Source organism: Trachypithecus francoisi, unplaced genomic scaffold (assembly GCF_009764315.1).
Source record: "Trachypithecus francoisi isolate TF-2019V2 unplaced genomic scaffold, Tfra_2.0 Lachesis_group5, whole genome shotgun sequence".
NCBI lineage: Eukaryota > Metazoa > Chordata > Mammalia > Primates > Cercopithecidae > Trachypithecus > Trachypithecus francoisi.
Genome location: NW_022681470.1, coordinates 367,768 through 388,725, shown reverse-complemented (window position 1 = coordinate 388,725; position 20,958 = coordinate 367,768). Strand labels below are relative to the sequence as shown.

Sequence of the window (20,958 nt, the reverse complement as noted above, 5' to 3'; positions counted from 1 at the left end):
ACAAGCTGCAGTTACACAACCTGGAAATATTTTATGAATGTACTTTTACACTTTTACTTTTTGAAGAAACATTTGCATTTCTAACTACATACAGTAGTGCAAATATTGTCTTTCTCCCATTCAACAGTTTTTTCAGTGTTTTTCATTTCATCAACAATGTTTTCATCTTTTGTCATAAAGTATTTATGCCTTTTTGGTTTTTCTTGCAGATCTTCTATGGTAAAGACCAGGACGTTCTACTTTTGTGGAAAATGTATCTTCACAAATAGTCTCCACAAGGCTATTTTAATCTCCTTATTCCTAAGACTATATATGATGGGATTGAGGAAGGGAGGCAAGACTGTGTATGTCAGAGCGATCACCAAATCCTGAATGGACAGAGTTTTTTCAGTTGGTCCTAAGGCAGCGAAGAGTCCCGTGGTAAGAAAGAGCAAGATGACAATCAGCTGGGGGGAGCAGGTGGAGAAGGCTTTTGCTCGACTCTGTCCCGAAGGGATTTTCAGCACCGTTGAGAAGATTTGGAAATAGGAGATCATCATGAGAATAAAGCATCCCAGAACCAAACATGAGCTCAGGGCCAAGGTCAAAAACTCTACAAAGAAAACGTCACAGGAAACCAGGGCCAGCACGTGAGGGATGTCACAGAAGAACTGGTGGATCATGTTGGATCTGGAAACCTGCTCCCAAAACATGTTGCCAGTGTGGACGGCCGCGTAGGAGAAACAGCTTAGCCAGGTGGTGACTGCCATCTGATAGCACCTTCCGGATGTCATCACAGCTCCGTATTGGAGGGGATGGCAAATGGCAATATAGCGGTCATAGGACATGACAGTGAGGAAGGCCAGCTCAGCAGATGCAAAGGCGAAGAAAAAATAGACTTGAGCCACACAGCCAAGATAAGAGATGGAGCTTCTGCGAGTCAGGGAGTTATGGATGGATTTAGGCACAGTGACTGAGATGTAGCACAGATCCAAAACGGAGAGGTTCTTCAGAAAGAAGTACATGGGGGTGTGAAGATGCTGATCGAGAATGATGACCGCAATGATGAGCAGGTTTCCCACCAGCGCTGCCAGATAAATCAGCAGAAAGAGCCCGGCATGCAGCACCTGCAGCTCCCAGGTGCCAGAAAATTCCATCAGCAGGAATTCTGTCACTTTTGTGAGATTGTCCATTTGGCAGGGAAATCTGTGTTCTGATTGTTGAGAAAAAATATACAGTACTTTTAAATGAGACAAGGTGAACACGGTGTCATAGGAGTAATATCCTCCTAAATTAAATTCAATCCACTGTACGTCTTCCACACTGCTTATATAAATACAGCGGTGGGAGATTTTAACATGAAATGATCATAAAAAATATATGCCTAAGACTACGAGTTGAGTAACCGATTTCTAAAAGCTTTCCATTAATACTGTTTTTCTATTATACAGAACTTCTCAATCTTGAAATTAAGATTTTTCTCATCAAATAAACTAGGGTGCTTATTAAACATGCAAAATGTCAAGTCTCAAGGCAAATATACTAAATAAAAATTTGTGGGATAAAACCAATACTTTGCTTTTCATACAAGTTTCTGGGCGATTTTTTAATACAAAAGTTTGTAGTTTTAACTGTGGTTATACATCCTGGGCAGAGTCAACTCTCTTTAGCTATTTGTTGACTAAATTGGGTGGTAAGCCACTTTCAAACGAGGATTTACTATTTAAGGCATGGAAAGAGTATGGAATATGATTTTAAAACCATTGTTAATAGCTCTGGTTTGGAGAGGGAAATTTATTTTGTGTCAATGTGCAAGACATGATAATAGTTATACTAACAATACCATTACCCTCGTGTTGATGATAATAGAGATACTAACAACGCTGTTACCCTCATGTTGATGATAATAGTGATACTAACAATGCCATTACCCTCGTGTTGATGATAATAGAGATACTAACAACGCTGTTACCCTCATGTTGATGATAATAGTGATACTAACAATACCATTACCCTCGTGTTGCACCTTCTCTGTGCCGGATGCTATTATCTGTACAGAACACACCTTGGCTCAATTAATATTCATAACTGTGCAATAAATTAAACTATGCTATTATTATTCTTATTCTGAAGATAAAATGGAGGCATAACGACATCAAATAACTTGCCCAATGCCACTGAAAGGGCCAGCACCAGAGCCAGCATTTAAATCAAGGCAGTTCATTTCCAGGATGTGTTGCTAACCTCTACATTCTAAGTTTTTTTCATAGAAAATAACTTCAACTAACATAAGCTCACAAAATTTTTTTCTATGTATTGTTTATCATATTTTACTTATTTTCACTGGTATATGTTTGAAATAAGTTTTTCTGCATCAAAGTCGTATGTTAGATTCTGTTCACATGACTAAAATTCTCACTCAAAACAACTTATTTTCAAATTAGAGCAAATTTTAAACAAGTGATTTTAAAGTCAGGTTACTGACCATCTAAGGGTTACTTGCCTTATTTCATTAATGATAAACTATTAAGCACATAAATGCTATCCTCTGTTACCAGGCAAATGTGAAATGTTATAAGGCAGGTAGAACCTATGTTTTATAACAAGTTTTAAAAATAATGTGAAATGTTATTTTTGATAGGACAGATAGAACCTATGTTTAATGACAAATTTTGAAGATAATCTTTTGTCCAAATGCTGTAAATCATATAGTCACTCTGAAGCATTTCATTGTATCATTAAAACAAGTAATTGAAAAGAATTGCACTCTTGGCCAGGTGAGGTGGCTCATGCCTGTAATCCCAACACTTTGGGAGGTCGAGGCAGGTGGATCTCCTGAGGTGAGTTCTAGAGCAGCCTGACCAACATGGTGAAAGCGCATCTCTACTAAAAATACAAAATAGCCAAGCGTGGTGGCGCATGCCTGTAATCCCAGCTACTCGGGAGGTTGAAGCAGGAGAATCGCTTGAACCTGGGAGGCAGAGGTTGCAGTGAGCCAAGATTGTGCCATTGCACTCCAGCCTGGGAAACAAGGGCGTAACTCCGTTTTAAAAAAAAAAGCACTCACAGTCATGATGAGTAATAAATGACAAAGGAGCACTATCCCTGATAAACAACAAACTGTAAAAACACATTAGCATTAAAAATGAGCAAAGTATATGAACAAGGGTTCAGAAAACTGAAAAGCTAATGACCTAATTTAAAATATGTTCAACTTGACTAGTTATGGAAATGCAAATTAAAACTTTAACGTGATGCAATTTTGTGTTCATTTGCTTTAGAAAACATATGTCTGGCAAGCAAAGGTTTGACAAACCTGTGAAGGGATGAAGTTCTTTTACTACTGTTTACTTTGTTGTGTAAGTAGTCTGCCTACTTTGGAGGGTCAATTAGAAATTTTTAACTCAACTGAAGATGTGCAAGTTTGATGCAGCAATGCTCCTTCTCACAAATGTATACTTGAGTTTTAAAAAATGACATATGCAAGGATGTTTGCTCCATGATGTTTAAACCCCTAATTACCATCACTAAGAAAAGGGATAATATACACTACTTTATCCCAGAATGGAATACACTCTAGAAGTTGAACTGAATGGGATACTCTACCTACATCAACATTGAACATTTCAACATATTTTTGGAAAAAAAAACCCACAAACTATTACACAAACTATGTTCCCAATCATATGCATTTAAACATTCAAATTGTGCAGTGCGTTATTTATAAATACACACACATACGTAAGCTTATATAACAGTTACTGGAATGAATACAAATACCAATAAATGGGGGAGAGGAGGCAAACAAGGTGAAAAAAATTGAACAGTAATTATATCTAATATTTTAATAGTTAAAATCATTAAAGCAAACAAAAATGAGTAAATGATACGCCTAAGTACTAGTTCTTAACAACCATTTGTTATACTCTTTCTAGATTTTGGATATTTCATATGTTTAATATTATTTATACATTAATGTCAAAGAAGCAATTGAAATACTTTTGTGTGTTATAAATTGGGTCTTACTTTTTAAATCGCTTGTAAAAATCAGTGAACAAAAGCTCCCTTTTTTCCACTATTTTCTTTGACATTATGGATTCAATAAAATACCTCACATATTAAAGTAATTTCAAAAAATATGATTAAAATTAATCAAAAGTAATGGGGACTCAGGTGATTACATTCTGCATATTTTGACATCCATTATAATACTATTTAACAATGCAGAGTAACTTAAAACTGGGTTTTTGTTGACTTAATAGAATTCAATGAAACAAGTAATAAGATGGTTAAGACCATCTTATTTTAAATGTCTCAACCAGCCAAGAATTGCAGCTGTCCCGTAAAACAAGGCAAAAGGTTACCCACCCTTCCAGCAGAATCAGCAGGAGTGTACAGTAGTATACTATCTCCCAGGTTAGCCTGCCATCGGTAGATGTAAAATTCTACACCTCTGCCACATGGCCAATTCCCCATAATGTATTATCTAGAGAACGAGAAAATAATGTTCTTTCCTTGATTCTAACACTCACATTTCTGTACTGCTAAAGGAAAAGCATCATGAAATGTATGTATAGTTTGCATACAATTGATATATAGTTACTGTTTATTGAAAAATTATTAATATTTTCCTTGAAAATTGTCTACAGTTTGAAATTGACATACAAAACAAATTTATAGGGATACAAAGAAACATGTATTATTATAAGCATATATACAATACACCTGTTCAAAATATTAGGTCAATTGACGTGCATTTATTAAAACTTAGTCGTTAACACATTAGTTAAAAAGACACAACACACTTTCACACACGTATGTGCATCATTGATAGATTTAAGTTGCAAATTTTGAATATATTAACTGTAAAGCATATTGAATTAAGTATATATGAAGGTTTCCTGCTTCCAAGTCTGCCTATTTTAAATTCACACATGTGGTATGATGAGTAATGAGATTGAAAGAGACCTGAATTCTTGTCATGTTCTGACACAGCTAAGATGTTTTAAGTTGGGGAACCTACAAATACATTTTAATTTCAATTTACTGAAATGTAAAACTACACTCAACAAGATGGCCTCTGCTGCCCCACCTCTGAGAGCATATGTATCTAATCTGATTGAAGCCTTTTTACTTCAGTGTAGTTCTGAGTGGCCTGATGCTGAAGAGCTTTCTTTTATCCCACTTATATCAAGGAAAAGAACAATATTGAGGAACAAAACTAATATACACAGCACCACGAGCTGCTGCTACTCGAGTTTCAAGCTAAAAATAGATCTTTCCAAAACTGATTAAAATGATAAAAATTCAAGCAAACTGCATGCACTAAATTATTTTGTTTGCTTGTTTATTGGAAAAAATATGAAACATAATTACTAAGAACAATTAAATTCACTTTAAGCAAATGTGTCTTGATTTTTTTCTCATAAAAAATTTGAAATGATTGCCTACATAAATCTCACGCAAATTCAATTTCCTTATTGGATAAATATCTGAGAAATACAAGACCAGCAATACCTTGATTAAATAACATGTAGCTTCTCAATATGTATTCAGTGTCTGGACCAATGATGATAAAGAAACAATTCTGAAGTTTTCCTCTGTCTTACCAGAAGAAGTGACCCAATTTAACATGCGAACTCAGTGATGGAGAAAACCTGATATATCAAGGAGACGATCTTCTCCATGAGTTTCCCATAGAGACGGGGCCGCCACCGTCTAGAGGAGATTGGCTTCCAGAAGGAAGCCTGGGGGACACCGGTCTCAGGAGGATGCTGCCTCCTGTGGGCTAAATTGTACATTACCTGCTGAAACAGAAAGCAGAATGTGGAGTAGGTGCCAACTGAATTCGAGTCTATGAGGAAGTGATGAGCATAAGAGAAATAGAGATTTTCATTAAGAGAGTGAGGAGAGTAAACAGTGAAAAGTAAAGGATTTATATTTTCACATTACATAAAATAATCTTTGATAAAGTACAAAACCCAGACATTTAAGTAAACTCAGAAATTTTACTTCATCACTATGCCTAGTCAGTATGCCACATGAGAGCAGTTAAGTGCATATACTCAGTTTACTTCCCAGGTATAGCAGCTTATTTCTGTATTGCACATAGACTCTCAGAAAATTACTGGCTTAATGGAGACAATCATCATGCTTCTCATGTTCCTCCAAATCTATTTGTCCCACAACCAATCATAGACCAAGAGGATGAACAGATCTCACTAAATATGGTCATTTGAAAATTAGAAGTGAATAGAAAAATCTGTCAGAAATTTAGGAGATATATATTTTATCATTTTTCAAATGAGGAAAGCGAGTCTTAATATAAAAACTTAAGACAAATTAAACTTAGACTTTATTTGATCAAAGAATGATTCATTATTGGATCACACTAAGGATTGAAAAATTCAGAGAGCTCTGCCCAGCAGCGTGAACAAGGTTTTATGGGCCAGACATAGCAGTGAAGTAGAAAAATCACCTGTTTGCCTACAGCTAGACATCCATCTTGTTTGAAAATGGTGTTATTTAATTTTGGCAATCCTATAAGGCAGTAGAAAAATATTGCACACACATATATATATATACACACATATACAGATATAGATAGACATGTAACAGAAACATTACACATTTTTAGCTATGCGCCAGGTACAGTAATACAAATCTGACTAATTTATTAAAGAATATCTGGATCCAAATTGTTTTTCAGCCAATGCCACTTAAATGGCTAAAGCTTTTTACTAATATTTGTGAAAAATGTCATTAAAGTTTATTTGCTCAGTTTCCAAATATCTGTTTTTCTTTCTTCTACTTCTGCTGAGTTATCTGTCCTAAACTTGCATTTTAAATAGATACCTATTAGACTCTAGAGATTGTGTAGAAAATTGATGGCTTAAAAGCACAGAGCTTGGACTTCAAGCTTAAATACTTTAATTTGCCTAAACCAAAAAAGAAAGATGTTGTAAAGACCCAGTTAAGGCAAGATGGCTAGGAAAAGCACTTCAAAGGCAAGGCTTTTTGTAGATTTAAGCCAACGCTTTCTTCATCGTAAGAGTTTCCAGTGTTCTCTGTCCAGGGAGGTGGACCTTCTCACAAATGGAGATTCCCTTTATGGATGTAAATTTCTTTTACAAAAAGTCCTCAAAATAAGCAGGTGAAAATAGTTTTTATGCCAAAAAAGTTGTATTTTGGAGATTTATTCTGCTAAATCAGTGGTTTTCCAACCCACCTTCTATTTCTTAACTAAAATACTAAGTGGGTGGAACCCACTGAAGATGAGGACAAATATGTTGTGCCTGACTCAGCATGGATACTTCTTATCTTTCTTTATAATCATAGACTGGTACAACTTTTCTGTCCTGTTTTGTTTTCAAGATTGCAAGACTGAACAATATGTCCACCCCCTTTCCCACAAAGAGTTTTGAGGCAAAGATCATGACAACAAGAAAGAGTTGGCAGAGCATATATTTAGCAGGAAGCTGGAGAAGAGCTGTTCCAGCTGACTGCAGGGTTCCCAGTCAACCTGGGAGGAGCAGGATTAAATAGAGAAAACAGAAAAGACTCCTTCTTACAAACATTTTTCTAAAAATGAGTCAACTCTCAGTTGGACAGGTTCAGGTATGGGGAGTTTTCACATTTGATTTGAAACTTTCTTTTTTTCCTCTGGGGGATTGGTTGATTATTGCCCAGGGAGTGTACCCCCTGGGGGTTTTCTCTAGTAGTTAGACAGTCCAGGTCCATCAAATGACAGGTACAGAAATGAAATATTTCTTATCCAAAGGCCTATTTAAAATACAGGTAAACTTCATGGGACACAGGGTCCTTTAGTTTTGAGGAAATTCCTTTGGGGTTCAAAATAGCTACAAGGAGGTCTTCTCAGTCCCCATAGCTGGTGTAATATAAAGGCATGCACCTCTTTGTCCTTTGTAAAAAGTTTCCCCACTGTGGCCTTTGTAACTCGAAGTTACCTTTGGTCAGGTTCACTCATTGTTCTAGAAAAACACAGGTTCTGGGTCCATGGTTCTTATACATAAAATAGGCTGCAGTCCCAGATGGAAGAGTTCTAGAGCCCTTGGATTCAAAACACACATGAGGTGCTGTCTTCCAGGAACCTTACCTACCGGAGGCCTCCCACTGGACCCAGTCTGGTTTCTTTATCAGATCCATTCCAAATCCGAACCCAGTCCAGTCAACAAATTTCTCAAACAAAATAAGAGCTCAAAGCACAAATTTGCAGAGCTTGAAACAGAGAAAATTTATCCATAACCTTCAGTTGTAGTATGAGAGCAATGGGCCCTAGTGGGTATCTACACTTGGGCATTCCTTGTTCCAGGGGGCCACTGGGTGTCCTTCAAATCTTCCACCACAAAACTGTTAAAAGAAAAACTTTATCAATGACACAGAAAATTAACAGGCATATTCAGGACTTGAACTCAGCTCTGGACCAAGTGAACCTAATAGACATCTACAGAACTCTCTACCTCAAATCAACAGAATATACATTCTTATCACCACATAGCACTTATTCTAAAGTTGACCACATAATTGGAAATAAAACATTCCTCAGCAAAGGCAAAACAATGGAAATCATAACTAACAGTCTCTCAGACCACAGTGCAATGAAATTAGAACTCAGGATTAAGAAACTCACTCAGCACCACACAACTACATGGAAAGTGAACAACCTGCTCCTGAATGACTACTAGGTGAATAACAAAGTTAAGACAGAAATAAGTAAGTAATTTGAAACCAATGAGAGCAAAGATACAATGTACCAGAATTTCTGGGACACAGCTAACGCAGTGTTTAGAGGGAAATTTATAGCACTAAGTGGCCACATCAGAAAGCAGGAAAGATCTAAAATCGACACCTTCACATTGAAATTAAAAGAACTAGACAAGAAAGAGCAAACAAATTCAAAAGCTAGCAGAAGACTAGAAATAACTAAAATTAGAGCAGAACCAAAGGAAATAGAGAAACGAAAAAGCCTTCAAAAAAACAATGAAACCATGAGCTGGTTTTCTAAAAAGACTAACAAAATAGACCACCAGCCAGGCTAATAAAGAAAAGAGAGAAGAATCAAATAGACATAATAAAAAATGGTAAAGGGGATATCACCACTGATCCAACACAAACTACCATCAGGGAATACTATAAACATCTCTATGCAAATAAAATAGAAAATCTAGAAGAAATCGATAAATTCCTGGACACATACACCCTCCAAGACTATACCAGGAAGAAACCGAATCCCTGAATAGACCAATAACAAGTTCTGAAATTCAGGCACTAGTGAATGGCCTACCAACCGAAAAAAAAAGGCCAGGAATAGATAAACGCCAGGAACAGATGGATTCATAGCTGAATTCTACCAGAGGTACAAAGACGAGCTCATACAGTTCCTTCTGAAACTGTTCCAAACAGCAGAAAAAGAGGGACTGTTCCCTAACTCATTTTATGAGGCCAGCATCACTGCGATACCATAACCTAGCAGAGACACACATACACACAAAAAAATTTCAGGCCAATATACCTGATGAACACTGACATGAAAATCCTCAATAAAATACTGGCAAACTGAATCCAGCAGCACATCAAAAAGATTATCCGTGATGACCAAGTCGGCTTCATCCCTGGGATGCAAGGTTGGTTCAATATATGCAAATCAATAAACACAATCCATCACATAAACAGAACCAATGACAAAAACCAGATGATTATCTTAACAGATGCAGAAAAGGCCTTCGATAAAAATCAACATCCCTTCATGCTAAAAACTCTCAATAAACTATGTATTGATTGAATATATCTCAAAATAATAAGAACTATTTATGACAAACCCATAGCCAATATCATACTGAATGGGAAAAACTGGATGCATTCCCTTTGAAAATCAGCACAAGACAAAGATGCCCTCTCTGATCACTCCTATTCAATGTAGTATTGGAAGTTCTGACCAGGGCAATCAGGCAAGAGAAAGAAATAAAGGTATTGAAATAGGAAGAGAGGAAGTCAAATTGTCTGCAGATGACATGATTTTGAATTTAGAAAATTCAATCATCTCAGCCCCCAAACTCCTTAAGCTGATCTGCAAATTCAGCGGTCTCAGGATACAAAACCAATGTGCAAAAATCACAAGCATTCTTATATACGAATAATAGACAAACAGCCAAATCACAAGTGAACTCCCATTCACAACTGTTACAAAGACAATGAAATACCTACAAATACAACTTACAAGGGACATGAAGGACCTCTTCAAGGAGAACTACAAACCACTGCTCAAGGAAATAAGAGAGGACACAAACAAATGGAAAAATATTCCATGCTCATGAATAGGAAGAATCAATATCGTCAAAACGGCCATACTGCTCAAAGTAATTTATAGATTCAATGCTATTCCCATCAAGCTACAATTGACTTTCTTCACAGAACTGGAAAAACTACTTTAAATTTCATATGGAACGAAAAAAGAGCCTAATAGCCAAGACAATCCTAAGCAAAAAGAATGAAACAGGAAGCATCATGCTACCTGACTTCAAACTATACTACAAGGCTACAGTAACCAAAACAACATGGTATTGGTACCAAAACAGATATATAGACCAGTGGAACAGAACAGAGACCTCAGAAACACCACCATCTCCCACCAGTTAGAGGTAATCATTAAAAAGTCAAGAAACAACAGATGCTGGTGAGGATGTGGAGAAATAGGAACATGTTTACACTGTGGGTGGGAGTGTAAATTAGTTCAACCATTGTGGAAGACAGTGTGGCAATTCCTCAAGGATCTAGAACTAGAAATACCATTTGACCCAGCAAACCCATTACTGGGTATATACCTAAAGGATTGTAAATCATTCTACTATAAAGACACATGCACACGTATGTTTATTGCAGCACTATTTACAATGGCAAAGACTTGGAACCAACCCAAATGCTCATCAATGATATACTGGATAAAGGAAATGTGGCACACATACACCATGGAATACTATGAAGTCATGAAAAAGAACGAGTTCATATCCTTTGCAGGGACATGGGTGAAGCTGGAAACCATCATTCTCAGCAAACTGACACAGGAACAGAAAACTAAGCACTACATGTTCTCACTCATAAATGAAAGTTGAATAATGATAACACATGGACACAGGGAGGGGAATATCACACACTGGGGCCTGCTGAGGGGTTGAGGGGTGGGAGGCAAAGGGAGGGAGAACATTAGGACAAATGCCTAATGTGTGTGGGGCTTAAAACCTAGATGATGGGTTGATGGGTGCAGCAAACCACCATGGCACATGTATACCTATGTAACAAACCTGCATGCTCTGCACGTGCATCCCAGAACTTAAACAAAAAGAAAAAAACTTTAGACAAATTTAGCAGAGTTTGTTTGAGCAAAGAATGATTCATGTATCAGATGGCACTCAGAGCCATAAGAGGTTCAGATGGCTCCACCCAGCAGTGACAGCAGTTGTTTTTTCCAGGCAGAAAACACAGAAGGAAAATCAAGAAATAACATGATTGGCTTGCCACGTACAAGTCCTTTTCTAATTTTGGTTTTCTCTTTAAGGCATATTTTTTGCCTGCTACCATGACTTGTATTTTTGATGCTGTTGTTGAAAGCTGATGTATTCCTTTGCTATGCGTGTCACAGCATTCTGGTAGTTTGATGACACCTTTGGCATTCTTTGGTTTGAAGAAGTGTTACTTCAATCTATTTATCTTCAAAAGATAATATTCCTGTGTGCACGTCCAATTTTTTTTAAATAAGGAGACCAGTTTCAAAGGTAAAGCTCAGACACTTGTTAAGGTAGTGAGGACAGATTGTAATTAATAACATATTTTGGGGTATTTGTGGGGTTTTCACCTAAAACGTAATCTTACACAGGCTGTGGATTATATTTCTGTTTCCAGGAAGCCCCATGTGTTGCCTTGTGCGTGCATCAGTCCCTTGAGAACCCCCTGTGAGTCGGGAGGCATCAGTTCCAGTGACTATAGTTATGAGATGAAAGAGGTGCATATCAAAGTGTCAGGGGTGTTTAATGGAAAAGTTAAGATGGTAAAAGGAAGGAAGGAAAAGAAGGAGGAAATGGGGAGGGAGCAGTTTTATAGGAGCCAGTGTAGGCAGATCTTAAGATTTTCAAATAAACCATTGCAGTTCCAAATTATCCACAGTAAAGTAATTTTGCCTAAAATAGAAGCAGACGTGGTTACTGTCATAGTATATAGAGAGAGTAGCAACTCAAAAGGGGTTTAATTAACTGTGGAGTTCCCGTGGGAAAAGTAGGTTCAAATAGAATGAAGAGTCCTCACAAGAAGCCAGAGTGAACATTCTAGCACAGGAGTTAGGAAGTGCATTCCCACTCAAAAGAAGGAACAACAAGATAAACAGCCAGCCCAGGAGGTATCTTTCACAAGAAGCCTGGAATTCTAACCCAGCCTTAGAGACTATACAGAGAAACCTAAGAAGAAAATACGTCCTCACCATGCTTCAGTGCAAATCTCTACAGTGTTAGGCCAGAAGTCGAACTCACCACCAAATACCCAAAAAAGTAAGTCAACTGAAGATGAGACAAAGGTTTCTATGCATGCAGAAAGGATTGTCTTGTCCAAGGGTCAGATGGGGGTTCCAATCTGGATTTTAGTTCCAGGGCCAGATAACTGTCAAGACAGACAAAATGGCAAAGTAGTTAAAGAGGTAAGAACATGCTCTAATTAGTCACATACTGTTGAAACAGGGAAGAGTTCATCATGAACTGAACTTTGATGTATCCAGGTTGAGGAAAATGTCAAAGGGAATTTGAGGAAGGAGAAATGGGAGTTAGTGGGGGCTCAGTAGGGTCAGGGATGTGAGAAATTACAAATCGTGAGAAGTGGGAGTTGGTTCCTGGGAAACCCATTTGGTTTGTTAACTGATACTTGCTGATGTTGGGCTTCTATCCTCCCAGAGGTTGGGAAACAGCAGCCCTATCTTCAAGTCTTGGCTGGGACAAGCAGGAAATTATTTTGGCATGCTATAGATTGTCTGTGTACTTACATAAGTTGTATGTTGAAATCATAAACCCCAATGTGATGATATTGGGAGAGGAAGTCTTTGGGAGTTGATTAGATCATGAATGATGAACTCATAAATGGCCTTAGTGACCTCATAAAAACAGACCGCAGAGAGCTTTCTTGCCTCTTCTGCCATGTGAGGGCACAGCAAGAAGACCACCCTCTATAAATCAGAAAGTGGGTCCTTACAGACCAAACTGACTGGCAGCTTTATTGTGGACTTTCCAGTCTGCAGAAATGTGAGAAATAAGTGTTGTATAAGGCCATGGTACTTTTGTTATAGCAACCAATAACAGGCAGATTTAAGTTTCCTCAGACAGTTCACTTTAAGGGAGACTGGGTCATCCTAGAGATATAGACTTGAGCTGTTACCAACTATGTTCCTATCTTTTCCAAGTTTTTATAGACCAAAGTTTAGGCTTAATTGAGAAGGCTCAGAGGAGCCTGGCTAGAGTTTGGTCAAGTTTAAAATGATCGTCAACCCTGTATACATCAAAATTGAGTTCAGTGCGTGCTGGACTGTTTTCTCTGTTTCAATAGTATATGACTAAATAAAACATGTTGTTATCACTTAACTTTTTCTTCAATCATATTGGATTTGGGACCCTTTCTACTAGAGTATGATCTCATCTTCAATTAACTAATTACATCTGCAATGATCCTATTTCCAAATAAGGGTACATTCTGAGATAGTCGGGGGATGACTTCAGTATATGAATGTGGGGTACAATTCTTACCATAATTTACATGATGTGTTAGGTAAAGATAAACAGGCGTTTAGTGTGAATTTTATGTTTATGCATTAGGCTGTTTATAGCTAGTTTTACCTATGCTATCAGAGGCCATAATTTGCTCTAATGTTCTTATTTTTGTGTCCTCTGTTATCTTTGGCTTCTCTACAGATTCATTATTAAACAGGATATGAAGCTTGTCATCTTTCCATGTGCATCCTGTTATCACACACGAGATACATCAATGTGTTTGTAGGACTATAGAATGATTTCTCTACCTTCCATACCTACAAATTGGTCTGAATCTATTTGCTTCTTAACACTGCCTTCCCCCACCACACCCCCCACATAGGTGACACAGGTTAGAAGGACCTGGAGTTGGGTATTTTCCTTCTGGCATATTGGTTAGCCTGTGGTAAAACCCAAGTAAGTTAGGCAGTCTCTGTTAAATTGTTTCTATTGAGATCAGGTCATTGTTAAGGTGAACAGAAAGCTCTGGGCATATTTCAAACGTTTTCTCCTCTCTCTGCCAAAGCAAAAGGGAATTTCCCTCTGCTCTGCACAGTGAGAAGCTGTAGAGACTCCTGAAGGTAAAAATCATGAGTTATAGGGAGGATTTCCTAAGACTGGGGCTCAACACTGTTATTTGTCAAGTTAGTTCACACGAGCTTCCAGCAACTGATAATTTCAACTTCAAGTGTCCTTATGGTACTAGCCCCAGCTGCTGATTACTGTTCCAGGACATTTATTGAAGAAACTCTCCCTTTCCCAGTGTATGTTCTTGGCATCTTTGTCAAAAATCAGTTGGCTGTAAATACATGAATCTATTTCTAGGTTCTCCATTCTGTTCTACTGGTCCATGTGTCTTTATGCCAATACAAGGCTGTTTTGGTAACTATATTTTGAAGTCTAATAATGAGAGGTGACAATGTGCTAGCAGCCCTCACTCTCAGCGCCTCCTCGGCCTCAGTGTCCACTCTGGCGGTGCTTGAGGAGCCCTTCAGCCCGCAACGGCATCGTGGGAGCCCCTCTCTGGGCTGGCTGAGGCTGGAGCCACCTCCCTCTGCTTGCCGGGAGGTGTAGAGGGAGAGGCATGGGCGGGAACCCGGGCTGCCCGCGGCCGGAAGCTGTCTCGGGCCCCACACTCGGAGCCTGGCCCGCACCACCGGCCCAGAGCAGTGAGGGGCTTAGCACCTAGGCCAGCAGCCGCAGGGGTGCACCCGCTCCCCCAGCAGTGCTGGCCGGCCGGCACTGTGCTCGAATTCTGGCTCAGCCTCAGCCACCTCCCTGCCGGGCAGGGCTCGGGACCTGCAGCCCGCCATGTCTGAGCTCCCACGCTGCCGTGGGCTCCCTGGTGGGCGGAGCCTTGTCGCGTCTACCGTCCAAGGGCTGAGGAGTGCAGGTGCAGCTAGGGACTGGCAGGCAGCTCTGCCTGCAGCCCGGGTGCAGGATCCACTAGGTGAATCCGGTAGGTGAACCCCCTCCTGAGCCGGATTGGGGACTTGGAGAACTTTTATATCTAGCCAGAGGATTGTATGTGCACCAATCAGCACTCTGTATCTAGCTCATCTGGTGGAGACTTGGAGAACTTTTATGTCTAGCTAGAGAATCATAAATACACCAATCAGCACTCTGTGTCTAAGGTTTGTAAATACACCAATTGGTACTCTGCTAACCTAGTGGGGACTTGGAGAACTTTTCTGTCCAGCATTGTCTAGCTCAAGGATTGTAAACGCACCAATCAGCACTCTGTCAAAACAGACCAATCAGCTCTCTGTAAGATGGACCAGTCAGCAGGATGTGGGTGGGGTCAGATAAGGGAATAAAAGCAGGCTGCCCCAGGCAGCCAGGGCAACCCGCTCTCGGTCCCCGTCCACACAGTGGACGCTTTGTTCTTTTGCTCTTTGCGATAAGTCTCACAGCTGCTCACTCTTTGGGTCCACGCTGCCTTTATGAGCTGTAGCACTCACTGTGAAGGTCTGCAGCTTCGCTCCTGAAGCGAGACCGCGAACCCACCGGGAAGAATGAACAACACCAGACGCGCTGCCTTTAAGAAGCTGTAACGCTCACCATGAAGGTCTGCAGCTTCACTCCTGACAGCAAGACCAGGAACCGACCAGAAGGAAGAAACTGCTGACACATCTGAATGTCTGAAGGAACAAACTCCGGACACACCATCTTTAAGAACTATAACTCTGACCGCGAGGGTCCGTGGCTTCATTCTTGAAGTCAGCCAGACCAAGAACCCACCAATTCTGGACACAGTAATGTGATGACTCCAGCTCTTTTCTATTTTTTGCTCAGGATAGCTTTGGTCATTCTGTGTTGCTTTTCTTTTATTATAAGACCTTTGTATATTTTTCTTGGTACTTTTATTTTCACTGTCTGATTATTCATTCTCAAATGAGACCAAAGTTGATAACATTATGTTTCTTTTTTTCCTTTACTTTTTTTTTTTTTTTTTTTGAGATGCAGTCTCGCTCTGTCACCTAGGCTAGAGTACAGTGGCACAATCTTGGCTCACTGCAACCTCTGCCTCCTAGTTTCAAGCAATTCTCCTGCCTCAGCCTCCTAACTGGGATTACAGGCGTGCACCACCATACCTGGCTAATTTTTTGTATTTTTTTTAGTAGCAGTAGGGTTTCACCATGCTGGCCAGGCTGATCTTGAACTGCTGACCTCATGATCTGCTGGACTCAGCCTCCCAAAGTGCTATGATTACAGGTGTGAGCCACCATGCCCTGCCTGAGGTTAATATTTTTATGTGTGAATTTGATCTTGTCATCATGATGCTAGCTGGTTATTTTGCACATTAGTTGGAGTTTCTTCAGTGTCATTGGTCTTTATATTTTGGTGGTTTTTTGTTTGTTTTTTCCAGTAGCTGGTACCTGTCTCTTTTACTGACCATTTGGGTTTAAACAGTAAGTGCCTTCCATTTTTATTCTCTGAGCTCTGGTCCTGTATGATTTTTGTTTTTCATGAATTAATATTTATGTAAAATCATTTTTTCTTAAAAAGTACATCTTGTAAAAAAATTAATGGTGCTTGGAGTGCTGGAATCATATACATATTTCAGCATTCTCATTGTATAGTTTTTAAATAATTACAATATTAAATGGTCGTTTAAGCAAGACAGTTTTTTTCTTGGGGCATCCATTGAAAGCATGTTCTGCAGATCAAGCTGGTAATCTGTGCAAATGACTGATGTGTTCCTGTTTTAGATTTAGTAATTGTATTTATAAAATACATTATAGATACATAATTATATTCACAAACAAAAGTATGCTCAATACAGGTATTTATTTAAAAAAGAAAATACTCATATTATTCAATTGTAGGGAAGATTTTTAATAAATGGTGGACATTTTGTAGATTAAATCAGAAGAGAAATGTTCACGATATTATAAATATAGTATGAAATTATATGTGTATAATTATTACAAAAGCAGTATAAACATATCCATATCATAGGAAAGCTGTAAATTCAAGAAAGTAGTAACAGGATTTTATTTTCAAATGTGTTCCCATTTTCATCTGCAGTTAAGTAGATTTTTTAGGTTGCTTTGCATATGTTAATCATATCTATGTTCTGGTTTTCTTTTTGGTGCAAATAACTATTATCTACATATTGCTGGAATTAGCATCTTTAGCTATATTATTCTATGTTTTTATTCTGAATTATGTTTGAATTTATTGTGTACAGTAATAATTTGATTTTATTTTCAGTGGAATTTATATTCCATATTACCTTAAACGGTTGGTTGTCTTTGAAAATGGTTGCTTCACAGTTCATATGTAGTTTTTTCTACATATTGTGTTCATATCATTGCTTTACATCTAGTTGTCTTTTCATTTGGAGCTGTTTCTTTCCTTTAAATGCCGCATCTTTTGCCCCAGGGCCATATTCCATGTAAACTGATTGAGACTGACACAGGTACGTTCTTCCCGATGCCGTATTTCTCAGGTTATCAGCATTCGTGTGTGTGAGGCTTCCTGTAAAATGTCTTCTCTACTTGCATATTGTAAATAAAAGCATGCACTCCTCAGCATGTTCTGCTCAGTTCCCAATCTTCCTTCCATTACTGAAGGAGGAAAATCACAGGAGAATATCCTGGAAGACAAATTTACCCAGACTTATTTTCCTCTTGTTTTTGTTAAGTGTGCTATTCATCATTTTGTTTGGTAAAAGTATATTGAAGAGGTGCCAGTTGGACAGGGTATTTGTGAAGACGCAGCCTGAGTCATTAGTGAATTCTCCTGATGCCTTTTTGTTCTGTGTGTGCAGCCATTTTGCCTTCAGTCCAGGCTTTGCTAGGAGAGGCAGGTCCAAACGTTATCATTAACACATCTGTAGACAGGCTACGATTGTCAAAGATGAATTATACATGAGCACTAGTTTTATTTTCTGTTGTTATAAATCTGAATGTTGGAAGACTGAGGCAGAGGAATCACTTTAGCCCAGGAGGTCGAGGCTGCAGTGATTGAGCCACTGCACTCCAACCTGGGCAACACAGCAAGACCCTGTCCAAAAAAAAGTCTAAGTCACTAGAAAATTCCACTTCCACCCCAGATTCTCCCTGCATTTTACTCTTCATTTGCAGTGATGTTTTCATGATGCTTTTTTCCCCTCATGTGTATCATGAGAATATGAAGTAAAATTACAACTACATAACATATTAAACCATTTTTTTCTGTAATTGCACAGTTCTCTTAAAATACTTGAAGTTGACAAATTGATGAAGTTCAATCGTTTTGGGAAAAGAAAGTGAGAAAGAGGCTGAGACAAAGATACACAGAGAGACAGAATTAAAGTAAAAGTTTGGTCAAATATAAGACTACAGTTCTTATTAAAATGCTTCTAGAGATTTCATTTTTTTGCTGTTTTGGAAACCAAATATAACTATGATCATTAACATGAGACAGTGTGTGGGATTCATATTTCAAATTTTAAAGTATAAAATTATGTGAGTAACTTTGTTTTCCAGAGTTTAAGGCCAGAAACAATAACTTATTTTATGAATTTTCTATAAACATGTTAAAACACTTACATTTTAGTGTATGGCACTTTTACTCAACTTTTAAACACTTCAATTAAAAGGGAACCAACTTAAACAATATATGAATCAGTCTCCTTAATGCAAGTTTGCTTATTTGATTCTTTTAATAAAATATTAGTCATTATTTGCATCCCACAATTCTGTGGAAACAAAGCATCACAACTCTGAATAATAATTGTTTCTCGTGTTGTAAATAAGCCAATAGAGTGGGATGGTCCATTCTCTGGTTAAAAGTTACATATTCTGGGAAAATGGTCATATATTTTTTCAGTCTGTTATATACATTGCTTTGCCTAGTCGTATATACACATACACACACACGTAGATGCACACAAACTATATAAACAAACTATAACTGTAGAAATGGTAGAGTGTATCAAGTGCTATGGAAATATAGGAAACAATTCTGCAGAAGGATGAGAAGGATGGTGTTTCAGGGCAACTAGCGAATGCAGGTGACATTTCAGCTGAGCTTTGAAGCACTAGAAGGTTATCAGATTCAGGGCCGGCACATTAGAGAGAAGTAACGGATACATGAACCTTGATGGCGGGTGGAGTAAAGGACCTTTTTTGTTCTAGATGGAACCTAGGGTCTTGGGACTGACAAGAGGAATGTCTGGGGACAACGAGCCCTCACTCGGCCTTGGCATGTTTTGCTTCTTTAGAATTCCAGGTATTTCACGAGTCCCTGTGGCTTGTCCAATAGCATTTCCCAGTATCAGGGTCCTCAAGGCCCCTTTCACATCTTTGTTTCTCAGAGTGTAGATAACGGGGTTTAAAAGGGGGGTGACTATGGTATAGAAAAGAGACACAAACTTTCCCTGGTTTTTGGATCTACTATTGGCCGGTTGAAGGTACATGAATATGATGGTCCCATAGAAAACGACGACCGCAACCAGGTGAGAGGAACAGGTCCCAAAGGCCTTTTGGCGCCCCGCAGCTGATTGTATCCTTAACACAGCTTGGGTGATAAAGCCATAGGAGACTAAGATGAGTAACACTGGGACTATTAGACTACACTGGCCACAAAGAGTTCTGCCTCGTTGAAAGTCGTATCCACACAGGCCAGTTTGATGAGCACTGGCACCTCACAGAAAATATGATCCAGTTTGCGATGACCACAGAGGGGCAGCTGCACAGTGAGGGAGCTCTGAACCAGGGAGGTAGTGAGGCCGCAGAGCCATGCTACACTGGCCAGAGACGCACAGAGGCTCGGGTGCATCATGGCTGTGTAGTGCAGTGGCCGGCAGACAGCAGCATAGCGGTCATAAGCCATGACGGCCAAGAGGATACACTCAGACGAGCCCAAGCCCGTGGCCACGTAGAGCTGGGCCACACAGCCACCATAGCTCATGGTTTTGTCTGTCTTATTCATGGTAACCAGCAACTGTGGGGCAACACTGGTGGTCAAGCAGATGTCCACGCACGAGAGGTTGCTGAGGAAGAAGTACATTGGAGTGTGGAGTCTGGAGTCCAGACAAGACACTAGTATGATGGCAGTGTTCCCCAGAAGGCTCAAGATGTAGAGGAACAAAATGATGACAAAGAGAAACCTCTCTAGCTGAGGCTGATCTGAAAATCCCAGGAGAAGAAACCCCTTTTCAGAGCTGTTGTTAGTTTCCTCCATTTTCCTGCAGCTTCAGGACACTTCAGCTTCAAATACTAAGTGATTAATATCTGGGGGAGAGAAAGTAATGAGGTCAAGACTGGTAATCCACAATCGTTTACAGTATGATTCTCTTCCTTATGTATCTCCTAAAACATGTTGTGAAGACCTAGAGAACTTTCCTCAACATAAATCCATGGGTTGGAAATGTCACTTCCTTCTATGTTTATTGAATGAAGTTTTACTCAAATGACAAAAGTATTGTATTAACTTTTGTTTTGATATTTGTATTTATTCACTCTGCTTATCTTGTACTTTGCCGATTTTTACACTGATATATTTGTATGTTCAAATGATGTATTTACGCAGTAAAGCAACTGACCCAATGTCCTTTCTGTGCAAATATTTTGTTATATTTATACAAATATATATATACTTTGAGATGGAGTCTCGCTCTGTCGCCCGGACTACAGTGCAGTGGCGTGATCTCTGCTCACTGCAACTTCTATTTCCTGGGTTGAAGTAATTC

At 38.9% G+C, this 20,958-nt stretch overlaps 2 protein-coding genes and 2 long non-coding RNA genes across 4 annotated transcripts in view; 1 reads left to right on the top strand and 3 right to left on the bottom strand.

The window, feature by feature from the left end:
* Positions 1-201: 201 nt before the first annotated feature.
* On the bottom strand, positions 202-1,190 carry LOC117075804 (olfactory receptor 14I1). Its single transcript, XM_033198519.1, has one exon. The coding sequence runs from the start codon at positions 1,170-1,172 to the stop codon at positions 237-239; it is 936 nt and encodes a 311-aa protein (XP_033054410.1). The 5' UTR covers positions 1,173-1,190; the 3' UTR covers positions 202-236.
* Positions 1,191-5,502: 4,312 nt separating this feature from the next.
* LOC117075805 lies at positions 5,503-13,088 on the bottom strand. Its single transcript, XR_004434139.1, has 3 exons — positions 13,019-13,088; positions 12,516-12,642; positions 5,503-5,783 (listed from the first exon to the last, which is right to left on the bottom strand). It is a non-coding gene; the product is annotated as an uncharacterized LOC117075805 (long non-coding RNA).
* An 88-nt stretch (positions 13,089-13,176) lies between these two features.
* The window catches only part of LOC117074963, a 31,320-nt gene continuing 23,538 nt past the window's right edge, over positions 13,177-20,958 (top strand). Inside the window, exons 1-2 of the long non-coding RNA XR_004433793.1 lie at positions 13,177-13,274; positions 19,403-19,496. This is a non-coding gene — a long non-coding RNA (uncharacterized LOC117074963). The remainder of the gene's footprint in view (positions 13,275-19,402; positions 19,497-20,958) is intronic.
* On the bottom strand, positions 13,938-20,802 carry LOC117074962 (olfactory receptor 2G6-like). Its single transcript, XM_033196925.1, is given in 3 exon segments — positions 13,938-14,022; positions 19,403-19,838; positions 19,841-20,802. Coding segments are annotated over 3 exon segments (1,077 nt in total). The 5' UTR covers positions 20,451-20,802; the 3' UTR covers positions 13,938-13,991.

Coding starts and splice junctions, on each gene's coding strand:
- LOC117075804 (XM_033198519.1), bottom strand. CDS start 1,172: ATGGACAATCTCACAAAAGTGACAGAATTCCTGCTGATGGAATTTTCT.